The sequence below is a fragment of the Cariama cristata genome, unplaced genomic scaffold (genome assembly GCF_000690535.1).
Source record: "Cariama cristata isolate BGI_N322 unplaced genomic scaffold, ASM69053v1 scaffold14481, whole genome shotgun sequence".
Taxonomy (NCBI): Eukaryota; Metazoa; Chordata; class Aves; order Cariamiformes; family Cariamidae; genus Cariama; species Cariama cristata.
In genome coordinates, this window is record NW_009600755.1 from 25503 (window position 1) to 42864 (window position 17362).

Here is a 17362-nt window from a genome sequence, read left to right on the forward strand (position 1 = left end):
GAAACTGCTATTCATAGTTTCCTTTATTTTAAGTATATGAAAACCAGCTATGCATTTATCTATTAATTCTCCCTTCTAAATCTTGTAGTTATTTACATGATCTGAGATATTTTTTCCTCATTACAAAACAAGGATTACTAAAAATCCCATTATAAGAAATCAATTCTTAAAATAAGAGATAAAGTAGGACTGCAGCTGCAGATACTTCTATGTGATCAAACCTGTCAGTTCAAAAGCATCAGAGCTACAAAAAATTAAGTCCTGAATTCTTTAATAATTTATCTTTTTGAAGTAGAAGGGAGAAACATGTTGACAACATGAGGAAAAGATATCTTAACTAATTATATGATGTTAAAAAATATAAAAACTATGAGGATAAAGTACTGCAGGATATTTTTCATAGTTTTATGTGAAGCATATATATAGAAAACTATCCACATAAAAATTCATTTACAGAAGTAAATTCTAGAAATGCTTTTAAATGGCTCTTTTAGCTATTGTAAACCTGTGCTCAGGAAACAGAGCAATTAAAAACACATTCATAATTTAAAGATTTGTATTGTATTGATTGAAAAAGTAACACTAAGTTTATTTGCATAGTGTCTTTTTAATGGAAGTAATGCATTTCCTGGTTTAGTAGTTAGACAAATCAACTTGTGTTTAAGATGGACTTTACTTAATGTAGCATTGATGCCATTTTTTTATATTTTTAATTTGGCTTTGCAGAACACTGCAATATATTGAATTTACAGTAGCCAAAGTTACATGAGCCAGGTTTGACAGTGAAATGTCAAAAAATGTTCTGATAGTCATATCTGGAGGCCAATAAATGTTCAATACATCTACTTTCTGAACAGTTAAAAAAAAAAAAAAGCTGTTAAAACTCCTTCTTTCAGTTATTTCAGACATACTTCCTTCCAAATCACAAACATAAAAACCCAACAGACTTACCAGATTTCCGACTGAAAGTACATTATTGAATTCATCGGTCATCGGATAATGTTCCATAGCCATAAAGAGTGTATTTAAAACAATGCAAATTGTAATAGCCAGGTCAACAAATGGGTCCATTACCACTAAATTGACGATATGTTTTACTTTTAACCAATGTGGACTGCAGTCCCAGATCAAGAAAATATTTGCAAATTTATACCAACATGGGGGGCATTTCTGTCTTGATTCTTCAAGTTCTGTGGGAAAAGAAAGTTTATACACATAACTATGTGTTTGCTCTAACACTCCTCAATCCTACATGAATTGTACCAGTCAAGTTGTCAATCTACTGGTAATGATTAACCTTCTATAATCCCTTTTTTACAGTGTTTTTCAAGAAAGTCTTTAAAAATTGGTATCAAATATGTTTATTTTGTTCAAAGCTTAACTATCAAGCACAAATTCTTTGTATTCCAATCATTATGCCAATCAGTATCAATTTATGCATCAATTTGTATTATATATTTGATTGTTCCTGATTTTCAGCCTGTTCCTCCGACTTACTGTTCTGTTATGTAAATATTTTTATTTTCAAATTTGTCGTGTTTAGGTAAAAATTTTCAATATCATTCTCATTCTTAGTTCAAGAAAAAAACATTTTTATCACCTAGACTAGTACTTCTTCAAAGAATAAGTGAATAAATATAACTACTAAAAGTACATATATATTTTAAGAATGGTTGCATATATTTGAAAAATGTTCAGTGGCTTTTCTGTGTCCAATAATATATTTTTAATTAATATACATAAGCATCCACTCAGTTATGACCATCAAATAAAACAATGAGACAGAAATGCTTACTTATGTAATAACTTTAATGCATCCTTATGTAATAACCTTAATGAACAAAGAGCTTTGAGTTTACTGGTAAATATATGTTGGTTTCTGGGATGGTATCTGTTAATTAAACTATTTTAAATCAGTTTTGAAGTTTGAACTCAAATTTTCAGAAGTCCATTGGAAAAACGGGTACTAAATATTAAGCTATGTGTGGCACATACCTTCCACAGTGTTTGTGAGGATGCTAGCAATACTCATGGCTCTTTCAATGGATCTTCCAGGTAGTCCATAGAAACGTGAAAAGAGCTTGACATTCTCTTCCTCATTTCTGTTTCTGTAGTGGTGCCCTATACAGAGAGCAATACTAGGTGAGACCATGTTGGAGAAATAAGATAAGCAAATACTATATAGAACCCTGTTATTAATATCTTGGCTTGGACACGTGCTTCGTGCACTTCAATTTTTATCATGTCAGACTTTTATTACTTTTTAGTATCCTCTAAATAATTTTAGAAAGCTATGAGGCAATAGTTACCTACTGTTCAAAACTGAGTTTATTTTCTTAACTTTTGCATTTCTTTCCTTCAAGCTATGAAAAATTATTTAAACAAATGGAAAAGGATTGAGTTCAAAATATTGTGTAAAATTTTTGCAAACTGTAATTTTTTTCCTTGCTCCTGCTGACAGAATATTCTGGGTTTTGTAACATAATAGTCTTTTCCCCTAGGTAAAGTGTAGCAAGTAAGAAAAGTCTGACTTTCTCATGCTTCCTCATGCTAGTATTTTTTTAGTAGTGTGAGTAGACAACTTTGAACTAAGCAAAAAAATTTTTTGAGACATTTTCTCTTACCTTGTATATGGTAAGGGAACAGCAGCAATATGTGCTGCATGTATGTTCACACAGAGTTGTATTTTTGGAAGTATGTATTGAAATGTGATCTTCCAATGAACTATTTGTTATCTACACTACAGAACTTCACCAGCAACGGATGGAAAATATATATGCATGAGAAATAAATGATAATAAAGCCCCTTACATTTTTAACAGGGCTGACAAGGAAGAATGTTATAAAAATTAACTAATAATGCTAATTTTGATGAAGTGGTAATAGAAGCATGATATTGATTTCAGTTATATGATAACATTTTTGTATACTGTTTTCAATTGCATAGTAACTATGATTTTGCAGACCATAGCCAGATGGACCTTTAGATCAGCAAAAGTAAAGTATAGCACAGTAATACAGTAAAGCATAGTGGGTTTATGAATGTGTAAGTAAGTTAATATTTTATTACTTGGAAACTGCGAATTGCATTTGTTAGTTATGAGAATATTTGTAAGTAAATGCTTAGGTTGCAAACTGATCTTAGCTGTTTTACTTATTAAAGATTTTACAAGATGCAGGAGCATTCACAGCTTGACCAACCAGGAAGCATTGCCAATGGTTCCGTTCTGTAGAAAACACTGGCTGGTGCAGTAAGAAAAGGCCACGATGCCTAGGCTATTTAAAACTTCCTTACATTGTCATCAGTAGCTGGTTTATCTATTATCACCTCTGGCAGAAGCTGTCCAACAGGGGATGTAGGAACAGATGGTCCTCCAACGAGGGAAACCACCCCATTGCAATCCACAGTGCTGTGCATCTTCCCGTTCACTGGAAACACTGCCAGCATCCTGGATGACCTACTGGCCTGACTAATGTTACTGTTGCGCCGTTCACCGTGTCTGCGTGGCACAAAGAGAGAATCTCTTCTGCTGTCATTGTCTTCAAAAGTGCTGTGCTCATCATCAGCAAAGTCATTTTCTGATCCTACATCCTTTGCTCGACCTCTGAAGCTGAAAAGACTTGTTCTGCTATTGCGCCTTGGGGAAAACAGGGAGCCGCGAATGCTCAGCAAAGACTGCAGACAAACAAAATTTGTGATTATTAGCAGAAATCTTCAAACTTAGCATTGTTAATAGGATAGCATAGGGGATTTTTTCTGAAATGAGGGTAACCATTTTTCCCAGAAGCTAAATGCTGCTGTGAAATTTTTGTGTGTATTTCATTATATATATATTTTGCAGGTAGAAACACCATTCTTCGTGGGTTCTTAAGACAAAACCAACTTTGAACACTCCTTTCTCCTAGTGTCAGTTAGAATTGCTGAGTAGAGTAGTTGCACAATACCATCAAGAAAAAAAGGGAGTCCATACATGCACATTCTTTCATGTATGCAGCATCCTGCACCTATTGAACCAACCTCCAAACATCATTGAAGCAGGAGGAAAATATGAGGCTGTCATAATGGAAAAACACTGTAGCATTTTAGTAAGTCTAGAAAATATATAAATCACTCTCAAAAATCCCCCAGAATCAATCAGAGGATATTTTAATATGATTTTTTTAAACAATCCTATTACAAGAATAGAGGTATGAGGTTACATTTAATTCTCTGTGGCTTTTTACAAGACAATCTAGCAGCTACAGCACTTCCTCTGAAGCACCAGCAACAATAATAAAGTTAACAAAAATCTCAGTGTTTCCTTTCTTTAGACAGTAGGATCGCATTACAGTACCAGGAAGACTAAAGTAGTTTTGTAACAGCCTAGGATGCTTTAAATGTATGCTTCTACTAAAAATAACTATATGCAATACCTGATGTGGAGAAGAATACTTCTTTTCATATGTCAGTCTATTGCCTTCGATAGATAATCGGAAACCTTTCCTTCTGATGCTGTCTTCTGATTCAGACTTGTGAAATTCATCTTCATCTTTTTCCTCTCCTCCAGACTGTTCTTTCTGTTTTCTTTTTTTCCTTCTATTTCTCCTCTCTTTTGCACTCTTTGAGCTCAATTTTGATGCCTCTGAGGAGCTTTCTGAGAGCCCTTCTGCTTCTCCTCCAGCACTGGGCTCCCTGGACTCTGCGGATGCTGTTACTGCTGCTGCTGCCACCGCTGCTGCCTACCATGTCGCAGAATGAGTTTGTGTCACTGAGCAAATCACAACATCGTGGGTTTTTAAAATTTACTTATACAGAATGTATCAGTAAATACTTATACTAGTTCAAATGCCCTGGATCTTAACACTTTCCATAGGATATCCTCTCCCTAGTTTTTTCGCTAATTTTTATTACTCAGTTGACTTAAGGTACGTGTTGGTCATAGCTTTCTTCCATCTTTCATGGTAGTTTTTAAATGCAGAAGTTTAACAGACTGTATTAATGACACTAGACTAAGAAAAACGTAATGAATAATGAGTACCTAGTTTTGAATATTCCTTCTTGATTATGTCTGGTTCGTTCACAGTACAATGTCTTTAGTGCAGAACAGAAAATCTCTGAGGTAACTCTGTTGTTGAAAGCCCAACAGGGTGTTTTGTAACTCCAAATTCAGAAAGCAGAGGGTAGGTATCTCTAGTAAAACTACTTCCATACACTTCTGCATTACTACACCATAAATTATACCTGAGCTGCTTCTTGTTGCTTCTTCAGTTGTTCCAGCATCTGCTGAAATTCTGCCTCTTTCTGTTCTGCTTCTTCCATGGTTGCTTGATTTTGTTCTTCATAGGCCATGGCGACCACAGCCAGGATCAAGTTGATCAGGTAGAAAGAGCCCAGAAAAATCACCAGAACAAAAAATATCATGTATGTTTTCCCAGCAGCACGCAGTGTCTGGAAATAAGAATACATTTATAAGCAAGAATAAGTTAACAAAAGTTCTGGTTTTCATATGGTTAAAATTAAGATAATATAAGAAAATTGATTTTAGGCCTCTTGCATTATTTGTATGAACATATTTAGTCTATTTTGTATTAAAAACTTCTCACCAATTGATAAAGGTTTTCCCAGAAGTCTTGAGTCATCAAGCGAAACAGTGACAAGAAAGCCCAGCTGAAGGTGTCAAAACTTGTGTAGCCATAATTGGGGTTTCTACCAGCTTTCACGCATGTATATCCTTCTGGACACTGCCTACAAAGACAAACTGGGTGTTGCCTGATATAGTTATTTTAATAGTATCACCTGGAATGTCCAGGAGAAGATTAGGATTGAAAAGAGGATTTTTCTTTAGTTAAGCAGACTAGAAATAATAGCATGTGATTTTTAACAGAAAGTTATTTTAAAGGACGTTAGAAAAATTAAGCAGGAAAGGCATATAAAAATTAGTGTCAAAAGTTTAATCTAAGCTTTTAAAACATAATATTCCAAATAATTTCTTTAATTATTAATGTTGTAACATTAATGTCAATGCCAGTGTTTCCTACTGTCTGAGCTCGTTAGTACTCATATGTGCAGCTGAAACTGCAAAATAACACACATTTACCAGCTGCTGTGTCTGTGACTCTTCATCCAGGCAAGAGCTACACCAATACCGAATTACCGATTCATTCATGCAAAGACTAAGCTCATCTAACCAATCCACTTAGCTCTGACCAGCAGCCCAAATCCTTAGTCCAGTGTAAAGTCCTAGCATTTCTTATGTGAAAGAAGGTGATCACTCTAAAGATAGCCCACTCCAACTGCACATCTAAAGAACATGGATCTAATTTGTACACAGTGCAATAATATGATGGAATTTGGTCTTACCCAGCATCAGAACTATTGCCGCAAAGCAGAGCATCGTTTTGCCCTTCCAGAAAATAAAAATGACCTGTTTAGAAAAGAATTTAAAACAAATTATAAAATTCTGAATTTGAAAGTTTTCTTACAGCTCTGTGAAATAAATAGTCCCGCTCTAAAAGTGTTAAGGTGATTTCAGATGCAATTCTAAACAAGTAGTAGTATTTTTTCAGCAGAACTGTAACTTCAGAGGAAATGACAATATGAATTGCAGTAAGCAATAACAGCAATAACAGCAGTTATTGTTAAAATGCCAAAATGTACTAAAAATCCTGTCAAATGCATGGATGTAGAGGAAGTGTACAATTCTTCTTTCAGTCTGGTCACTGAACTAAATCACAGTTTGTGAATTTATATTTTACAGTATTTTATTGTAATAATTAAATTCTATCTGAAAAAAGTACACTGATAATTTATTTAAACTTTCTGATCAGTATTGCCAAGAGTTGCAGTTTGTCACTTACAAACGCTTGTGGCAGTTATCTAATATGTCAGCTCTGCAAAAAACCACCCAGCTGCCAACAGCTTTCACTGCTGTACAGGTGTGTACACACTGCAACTAGCCTGCTCATTGGTGTGAAGGCCCTGATACACATCTAAATTCAACTCAGACAGAATTACTGCAACACTCACTGACTTGTGTAGGTAGGATTTTAGGAGTATATGATGAAATTATTGATCACCTTAGGAAAGAAAAATTGGGTAAATTCCACCAAATTGCCCTGTAGCCAACCATCCCATAATCTGCATAGTAATCCTGTACTTAAAGGACATTTTAGATGGTTTAAATCACAAAGACATTGACCTGTCCATTCTTAGAAGAATAAAGAGATGGTGTGCAAAACGTTGTGCTTATTAAGATACACTTTGACCGCATCCTTGAGAAGTGCTTTTCTTTTTCCCCTCAAAGCAGATGCCTACAGTTGCTAAGCTCTTGATTTTGGAAGGGTTATCACAGGAGGAGCTTCCTCCTGCAGTAACAATCTCCCGTTTGGTCACAGGCTTAAGGACGCTGTTTATACAGGGTCAGACCATGTAGCCCAGTGTCCCATTTCCAACAGAGACCAAAAGCGTTGCCTCGGGATGTCTGTAAGGACAGGGTAAGGACATGGTGATACTCCCCTGAGCACCTCCCCAGTTTCCAATACTTCTGAAGTACATCAGCTTCAGAGTTAAGGTGGTCCCTTTCTTGCTTTCTGAGAAGATTTAAACCTCTCACTGGATTTCTTTTCCACTGAACTGGCCTGTTAGATTCCCTTAAAATGATCTCATTTGAAATGTTACCAGCACAGCTGAGTTTAAACTTGACGGTAGCTGTGCTGCCCAAGCAGGGTTGTTACAGAAGCTAATGAATTCCAAGGCTGAGGAGGTGTCACAAGCTCCTGGCTCTGCACATTGATTTACTGCAGGGGGGACACAGTACCACGGCCAGCTGCATTTCTCCATCCTGTGAGTGAAATTCACCATTTTGAAAAGTTAGTTTTTAAGCTGTATGTAGATCCTTGTTCTGACATTCTGTGAAGGACTCAGTTTCAGTGTCTAATGATGCATCTGCATCTTACAGGGTATGATCATCTGTACTGTGGAACGTGCACAGCCCTGTGTGTGTGGCCACTGTCGTTCTGGGCTGGTATACATTGCAGAACTGCACTGTGCTGAAACACAGCTGTAAATGGTAAAGTTAGCTGACATAATGCTGACCACAGCTGACCCTCAGGAAGCAAATGTTATTCTGCATTATGTCAGCTAATCATGATTAAAACATGCTGGAACATAACAGCTGGTTGGGAAGAACGCAAACTGGACTTGATATAATTTACATGGAGCAGTCAGTCATGATCAGTGCTGCATCAGCTCAGCTGAACTGCTAAAACAGGGTCTGTACACAAGTTCTGTTGTTCAGACAAGATGTGCCCTGTAAGCATGCTATACTTGCCAGCTCCACAGGAAATAATAGCTACCCAGGCTTTCTCTGAGTCCACTGATACAACTGTGACAAATGCTCAAAATGTTACTGTGATACGAAAATTTTTATAACAACACAAACTGAGCAGTGTAAGCATGTTTCCCTAACTAGATGCAAAACTCTGAATTGTATTTTACCAAAGTAATGTGAAAAGTCCCTCACTACGTCAAAGGTATATGTTTGGCTCCCCTTTATTTCATTGGGAAATGGGAAAAAATACCTGGTAGGTGAGCACTTCAAGGGAATTTATGGTTGTTTGAGAATAATTGTTATTTTACAAAATAGATTGTGAGATATTATTTCCCAGAAAAAATTCCTTATGGTAAGCTTGCCAAGATAAATTTCAACTTATCTAGCATTAAGTTTATCAGATTTGCTATCTTGGAAAAAGAAGAAGGAAAAGAAATGCCAGGAGTGCTTACATAATGTCTGTCTGAATGGTACTTCCAAAAATGAGCTCAGTAGCAAAATTAGGGTTTACGTGCCTTTTTTTTGCATAGTATACACAACTACTGGCATAAAACCTTCTATAATTGCTAGAAAAGACAGTGCTATTGCACTGCTCTGAGGTCCAGGTAAGCCTCTTCTTGTTGCCCTGTGACACAGCTGGTTTAAGAATCATTTCTGTATCCTGTCTGCCCATCTGCAAAAAGAGAGCAGGAAGCTGTGAGAAAATATTTTTTCTCTTTGAAACTGCTTGTAAGCAAGGACAAGCTTATTAACTTCATAATAAGACTCATAATTTCATTCTAAATTTCATAATAATTAAAAATCCAGGAAATGAAGTTTGACCTAGGTTGTCTAGGTCTTCATTATGAGACTTTGCTTAGACATGTCATACCCTGTGGCATGGGATCTCCATGAATTCACATGTTCAAGTAAAGTGAGTTTCATGAAAAGATTGCATCTTGATTTAAGAAATTCAGATGGAAATCCATCATAGTCATTGATCAGCTGTGTCATCATGGTTAGAAACTCTCTTACTTCTATTCGAAATTTGTCTGGCTTTAACTTGCAGCTATTGAACCTGTTATATCTTTGCCTGCTAGATCAAAGATACATCTGTGATGAAATTTCTGTTCCCCATGAGGTTTTTCTCAACTGTGATCAAATCACCCCTTAAACCTTCTCTTTGATATGCTAAGTAGGTTGAGCTCCTGGTCTATCTTGGTATAAAGCATGTTTTCCAACCCTTTAATCATTCTGCTCTTTTCTGAACATCCTCCAATTTTTCAACTTTCTATCTAAATTGAAATTTGTTTAATATTCCAGTGGCAACTGCAGTAGTGCTAAATACAGGGGTAATACTGCCTTCCTGGTCAATAATTTATTTATGCAAACAGGATACAATTTAGCTTTTTGGCTGCAGAGTTTTAGCCTTAATTTGTCAGAGTCCTGGCTGCTCCACAGTGCCTTAACTTCTTTATTGCTAAGGGCTTTCCAATCGCATTTCTATATCTTGCCTCTCAGTTGCAGCCCTGCAATCTTTCACATAAGCTTCTGTGGCAGTGTTTTCCAGAGCCTCTGTGGCACCATTTTTCCTTTGTTCTCATGCTGTTTTTCATGTTGCTTTTATTCTCATGATGCTACACCTGCAAACACATTATTGTTGCAGCAGGTACCCATGCGAAACAATTGTCTCCAGTGTGAGATTCACCCCTCTTTCTCCCCCTTTTTCATATTCCTTGCTTGTAGCTTTCAGTTTGTATTAGGTGACCTAATAACATGCATGTACGAGCTTGAAAGCCAACCAGCCATGCAGCACCCACCCTGATCAAAGTGCATTCCAATTAGGGCTAGTAGCACTGTAAGCAGGAAAAACTTGTAGGGAGTTTGAGGAGATGCTAACGAAAACCACATCGTTGCTATGGGAAAAGTATTATGGAGTGATCACTGCTGCACTGGAAAGGATACCCAGGGGAGGAGACTTGCCTGGGAACTCCAACATTTCTCCTCGCTGCTGGCCACTGTGGTCGGTTTTCCCCTTCCCTTTTCTCTCTCTCCCCTTTAGTTCTTATTTTTCTACAAAAATAACTTTCACTGTTAAAGATGATGTATGCCATCAGCTACAGTCTTTATGCATGTGAACCTGTCTCAACATCAATTGTGCAGCATTGATTTTTAGGATAGGGAGCTTAGGTTTGTAACCTCACATTTAACTGTACTGAAATGTATTTCTCTAGCCATTCTCAGTTTGCCAGACTGCTCTGTAGCAGCAAAGCTCTTTGGAAAATCATACTTTGTGAAATTACCAAAATGGAAAGATGCATCAAAACAACTGAAGAGGTTGGTTTGAGATTGCTGCTATTCAAGGTTTTAACTAATCTAGATGATGGAAGAACGCTTATCCAATTTGCAAATGATACTGATCTGATAAGGATGGTGGTGAGTTTGGGGACATGATTACAATTTAAAAGATCCAGGACAGTTGGAGAGATGGTCTGAAAAAATAGGGTACTGTTCAGGCTGGAGCAACGAACTGTGCAAATACAAAGTGGAAACTCAATGAGGTAAAAGTCTGTAAAAGATTCAGGAGCAGGTAGACCACAAACTGAACAGGATTTAACAATGTTACAATTGTAAACAACGGCAAGTGCTAGCCTAGGATGTATAAAACAGAAGTATAAGCTACTATGCTACCACATAATCCTGCTTCTCTGCCTGTATGCCTCATGTAGAAGAGAAATGCCTAGATGTGGGTACTGCACTTTAAGAAGGATGTTTACAAACAAGAAAGGATCCAGATGAGAGATCAAGATCTAGAAAATAAATTGTAGGAGAAAAAAGTTAATGATCTGGGTTGCTTAGCATACAGAAAGAAGACTGAAAGAGGACAGAACAGGGCATGGCAACTTAAGAATGGTCTCTAAATACCTCAGAGACAGTGATTAATGATAGGCAATATTTGTTTTTGATGCCTGTGGTGAAGTTGATAAGAACCATGAGCTTAAATTGCAGCAGGAAAATTTGTTAGACCTCAAAGAAACCCCTGTCTAGTAATAAGGATAGTGAAGCACAAGAGTGGATAAATGGTGAAAATACTGAGGACTCCAGTGATGGAGTCCTCACTGGAAGTCAGAAGTCTCTGACATCTGTCAGAAATGACATAGCAGTCTGTTGCTCATCTTGCTTTGGAGTATCAGAATGGAAAATGTTTAAGGCCTAAGTAATTTTAAGAACTCCTTTGGACGTCTTTCTGTCTCGGGCAAGATGTGGATTTGGCAGAAGGAGCTGAGAAAAAGAGCTGAATCAAGTAGAGAGACCATGTTCCTTGTTCCCTCTTCCGTGCCAGCCCTTGGAGCAGATCTATGAGAGAGAGAAAACACTTCTGCTCTGTCTTAACTAAATGTATCATCCGTTCCCCTCCTTATTTCTAAGAACTGGGTCAGCCATAAATCACTTCAATAAGAATTATGCTGACAATACTTACTTTCATCTTCAATGTACCCCTTCCAGTCAAACGGAGTCACTGTTGAATTAACTAATGTACCATTTTCACCTATGGTGCTGTTTAGCTGGGAAGTAATATTTGTTTCCAAAGTAAAATTTTCTGGAGGCCACTGCAGGCATTTGTTCCTCAAGTTGCCCATGAACAGCTGCAGCCCTATTAGCGCAAATACACTCAGACAAAACACAGTCAGGATCATAACGTCCGAGAGCTTCTTCACAGACTGAATTAGGGCTCCCACGATAGTCTTCAAGCCTGCAAATGCAAAGGAATTTTTATTCTGATGTTCAAAACTTTTCTAATGCATAAAAATGACAGTGTCTCCCAGTAAAGTTATAGATTTCATGCAGAAGCCCAAAGAAATGATTGTAATGCCTGTGAAATAACATTTTTGTGAAGAGCTTTTTCACTTGTGAAAATGAATAAATAGCTGTAATTTATGTTCATTTGAAACCGGGAATGGAATGAGTTGCATATATTTCAAAACACTTGTTTTAATGCTAAAACAAGTGACTTTTTTTTTCATTCATGCTGTACATGAATCTCACATAAAAGTCTTCATTTTTATTTGTCAGTACCTCTTGCCCCAAACCTTTGCTACTATCAGTTTTATAACATACTAGATTTAGAAGACAGTAGTAAAAAGCCTGTTCAACAATAAATAGGATTAAAATTTAATGCTATAAAACTGGAGATGGTTTGGAAAATCATAGAATTTTAAGATAATAAATCCCCCATGCAATGCCCATGCTATTCTTTATTATCTTATTCCTTCATCTTCTTACTAAGTCAACATTTTGAACAGTTCTATTTTTCAGACACAAATATTCACAACAAATACCACATAACATCATGTAGGTAAGATACACATGGGTAAGAAAAATTCAGGTTTACTGATATTCATTGAATGTGGAGAAGAAAGCTTGACATCATACGATGCAAACCACACACACTGTGTACTGCAATGTCTCATGCAAGAATCTGTTAAACTCAAAGGCTGATTTCAAAAGGAAAGAGTTCATGTTAAAAAGCAATGAATCGGAGATTTCAGTGAATTCTAATATCTTCCGATTCCTGCTTTTTTTGTGGAAAGAAATAAGACTTATGTTTAAAAAATATGAATTCTGTTTCAGTGAATTAAAGTCAGCCTCAGTGTTTAACCTAGCTCTCACCTGGAATGACTGATATTGTTTTCAAAGCTCGGAGAACTCTGAATGTTCTCAACGCTGAGACATTGCCCAGGTCCACAAACTCTGTCACATATCTGTAATAGGGGAGTTCACACACAAACACAATGACAGGATAAAAAGGAACAGTTGGGAGGTACGAGGGGCCTAACACCTTACACCAGTTACTTCTTACCTGGGATTACAGAAATAGTTTTCAAAGCTCTCAATACTCTGAAAGTTCGAAGAGCTGAAACATTGCCTAGGTTTACAAATTCTGTTACATACCTGTAGGATTAAATCACAGTTATTCAGAATTTAGGCAAAATTTATGCTACTTACTTGGGTCTTTCAAGACCGCTTTGGCGTTTTTAGCAAAAAGTTAAATAGCAACAGTCAGAGGTTTACCTTTCACTGCAGTTTGCCTTGCATTAATATGCTTTCAGAGCCTTCAGTTAAATTAAATGTCTCTGAAGTGAATCGCAGTGATTTAACTTTGAAAGCCTAAAATTTATCTAGACTAGATTGGTAAGTTTGGAGAATGAAGTCAAAGGGGTGCTCCTTTTCTGCTCAGAGAAAAAAATGCAGGACATGAAATTAGACTCTCTAATACTAGCTGTACTAATGGCTTCTGCAGTATTTATGTTTACATCAAAATATGTATATTAGAATGTGAAAATTGTTTTAGACAAAAATAAATCCATACAAGAATTTCCATTTAATGAATTTGATATGTATCGATACTAATTTCATGCCCTTTTTGCCCTTCACTTTCAAAGAAAAAGCAAAAAACAAAAACTTACGCAAAGGTAATGACAGTGAAATCAAGCCAGTTCCATGGATCTCGAAGAAAAGTAAAATCTTCTAAGCAAAACCCTCTTGCAATGATTTTTATGAGTGACTCAAATGTGTAAATTCCAGTGAATGTATACCTAGAAAATATAGGAAAATTTAATCAAAATAGGTAGCAACATTTTACATTGGTATTCTGATAGAAACCTGATGATCAAATGAAAGAGCTTTTTTTTTCAAAACTGGAAAAGAAATACAGTAAATAAGCAATTTCTTATAAAATGCATTACATTCATCATATATACTTGTTGAAGTACAGCAGTCCTGATCTTGTGCATAAATAAAAATAAATAAATAAATAAATCAGATAAATGACATCTATTAAAGATTTATTGGTGACAGTTTAGAAGTAAACAGCAATATATCCGTTACTGTTAACCAAGAAAGTTGTGAGCATAAGTTAGTGGATACTATCTGAATCACTAACATCCGAAATATCTAGTATTAACTCTAAAAAAGGAAGAATCATAGAATCATAGAATCATTATGGTTGGAAGAGACCTCCAAGATCATCAAGTTCAACCATATACCTGATACCACCATGCCCGCTAAACCCGCTAAACCATGTCTTGAAGCGCCACATCTAAACGTTTTTTGAAGACCTCCAGGGATGGTGACAAATGCAAGCATACACTGGATTCTCACTTTAGGAGTACTTTTGGTTGTATGCCATCCTTAACTGACATGTACAAATAGATGGCCATGGTTCTGCTCTTAATACAGCGGCATAAAGGAGGGATAAAAACCAGGCTAAAGCATGAAGATGAGAGAAAACTAGTGGAATCTCAGTAGAATACTATCTGTATACAACTTTTTTTTCTACCCAATCGTTCTACCAGAAGGAGATTTAAAAAGTTTTTCAACATGTCTGCACAGCTTAGAGAGGAAATAGTAGTAGTGTCTCATGATAGTTCCTGCCAACACACATGACTGCAGTTACTGGCATGCTGACTCCTACAGCAACAACGATATCTTTAAATAACGTATGAAACTTACTCTACATTCTTTGTCCAGTCCGGAGGGTTACTCATGGTCATAAATACACAGTTGGTCAAAATAGTGCACATGATAAGCATGCTGAATAATGTAGATATAGTTAAGGAAGACACAATAGTAATTCATACAATATCACATCAGCCATATATCTTAAGTACAGTAAAATATTGCCACTTACACAAATCTTTTAGACTTTGGTAAACGTTGCACATATTTTGCTTAATCTCATAGTTTTCACTTTAGCATGTTAGACTTTATTAACATTAGTCTTGATTTGTTGATGTTCTGATGCTGAGTTATTGATGTCCTAATGTTTTATTTTTGGCTGGTACTGAAAGGCGAAGGAGATGGTTCTCACCCGCCTGGGAGGTAATGTGAGCTGAGTAACAGCCAAAACCGAAACAACTTGCAGGAGAATACTTTTTTACTTAAGTACCTGACATGACTGAATAAGCATTAGTCTTTCACTTCTACAGTTTTGGTACTAAACTCAACAGCTGGCATATGCAAGGTAAAAAATTTTATCCTATTTACCATGAGTCAGAGTTGTAGAGAAAGCACATACCATCCCAGCACAGCCAGTCTGTTATAAACACAGAACAAAACACAGAATTCTGGTTTTAATAGCTGAAGTGACAGTATTCTGTGTTTCCCTACCACTAGCCTAGCAGTATATGCTTCAGTCAGTGAAACAGAAATCCATAGACAGCTCACAGATTAGGGTGAACAATTTTCCAATATTATTTTTGGGTTTTCTCAAAACACATTACCTGCAAAAGAAGCATCTCTCATTCTACCAAAGCTGTAATTGGAAAATTGTTCAATAGTACCTTGTTGTCAATTGCTTGAAAAGCGTGGAAAACTGGTGAAGATTAGAATGAAAATTAATTTTTATGTAGAGTTCCAGCAAGGAACAATTTGGTATTCTGGGACTATGAAACCCAGACTAACAGCTCAAAGGGGCTTGTGGTAGGGAGGTGGGACAGTCCACTGGGGCTTCATTACACCCACTGCGATGTTCTTGGTTTACAAGATCACTGACTCTACAAACAGTGTGGCTCTTCCCTTTTCGTGGCAATAAAATAAACTCTCTTCAAACATTTGGAAATACTGAAGTAACCAAACTAGACCAAAACCTGACTCAAAATGGCCACATGATGGCAGTAAAAAGTAAGAACCACTACACCTTTATGCCAAATGGTCAACGCAACTATCATTTTTCCTTGTCATCTCTCTAAATGATGTGTTCCTTAATAACAGTTGCATTAATATAACTGGCAAAGAAGCTAGCCATTATGAAGAAAGCCATTTACAGATAAACTTGTATGTAAGAGCCCAGGATTTTTAATTTCTTCTTTTTTTAAATCAAGTAGCATTTTCTTGTTTGGGGTATATTTTTATGCCGTTGGACAAAAAACTAACCCTTCACTCTGGGTGAAGGAGGAATAGGCGAAGTAACATCTCAGCCTAAACTTTGTAGAAAATTGGTGCAAACATTAAGATAACTGCTTACAGATGCTGAACAATTCAGACTTGAGCATATCTTTTCAAGTAAACATTCAAATCACAGGGAAGTATTTAGCTGCCTGACTCCCATAGATAGGTGAGTGACCTTTGTCTAAATACCTGACCAAGCAGTGAATACTGTGATATCTTCCACTGAGTAACTTAACTCATTTTGAAGATCATGTTGTCGTACAAGCTCTGTATGGTAAAAATTATTGTTCAGTGGCTTAGAAATTATTAGAATGCCTTACAGTGCTTGTCCTCACAGTCCCCAGAGAGCTCTAAGGAGTCTGACTTAATATAATTGGGAAATTCCTTTAAATAAAGATAATCCATTTTGGTAGTTGAAAGACTTGGGAGATGCCTGGCTGCAGCTTCAGTAGTCTTATAAAACAGTTAAAGAAGTGGAATGTCCTCGTAGGATAGCTGAGGTTTACACCTAGATATCACTCATAGCAAAGGCCACAGGTAGATCCTTGCACATTGCTCACTCTGCACATAACTCACCACATCTGCGAGCTGTACGGCCAAAGTGCTGTTCACTCTCAAAGGGAACAGATGCTCAATAAGGGCTAACATAATTTGAAATATAAACTCTGGCTGCGCTTTCCCTTATGGGAATCTCAAACATAACTGACAGATTCAATGTCTGTGCCCCTCTTCCTTCTTCTCCCACATTTTGAGTGTTTCATTTACAACCTCAACATTCTCTTAATGTACTATTTTATATGCAATAATAATTCAACTATGCACATAGGTAAACAACTCTGATATATGATGATTTCTTCATGGAAATGTACTGTCTTTTTCTTGGTCTTCCCATGTAGGCAAGCAGTAGAGTTAGATGCACTATACAGCCTCAAGCTAAGCAATTAGTGGAGCAGCTGAAGTCTCTTTATCACCTGTGTGGACTTGGTGGAAGATGAAGATTGGAAAAAACAAACATTGCCAATTGGTTTCACAGACACCTGCTGGCAGTCAGGCCACACTGAGTAACACTGTAATTTCGGCTTCCAAAAGCTAGCACAAGGGTACTTAGCAGGTATCACATTTTC

General features: G+C 36.7%; 1 protein-coding gene across 1 annotated transcript in view; it reads right to left on the bottom strand.

Moving 5' to 3' along the window:
* LOC104169246 (sodium channel protein type 1 subunit alpha-like) overlaps positions 1–17362 on the bottom strand; it is a gene marked incomplete at its 3' end in the record, with an annotated part of 41603 nt that overhangs the window by 14349 nt on the left and 9892 nt on the right. The window contains 12 exon segments of the mRNA XM_009710120.1: positions 952–1190; positions 1996–2043; positions 2046–2121; positions 3296–3676; positions 4414–4719; positions 5222–5428; positions 5584–5725; positions 6341–6404; positions 11770–12042; positions 12960–13051; positions 13757–13885; positions 14802–14891. Of these exon segments, the coding sequence (XP_009708422.1) occupies positions 952–1190; positions 1996–2043; positions 2046–2121; positions 3296–3676; positions 4414–4719; positions 5222–5428; positions 5584–5725; positions 6341–6404; positions 11770–12042; positions 12960–13051; positions 13757–13885; positions 14802–14891 (2047 nt within the window).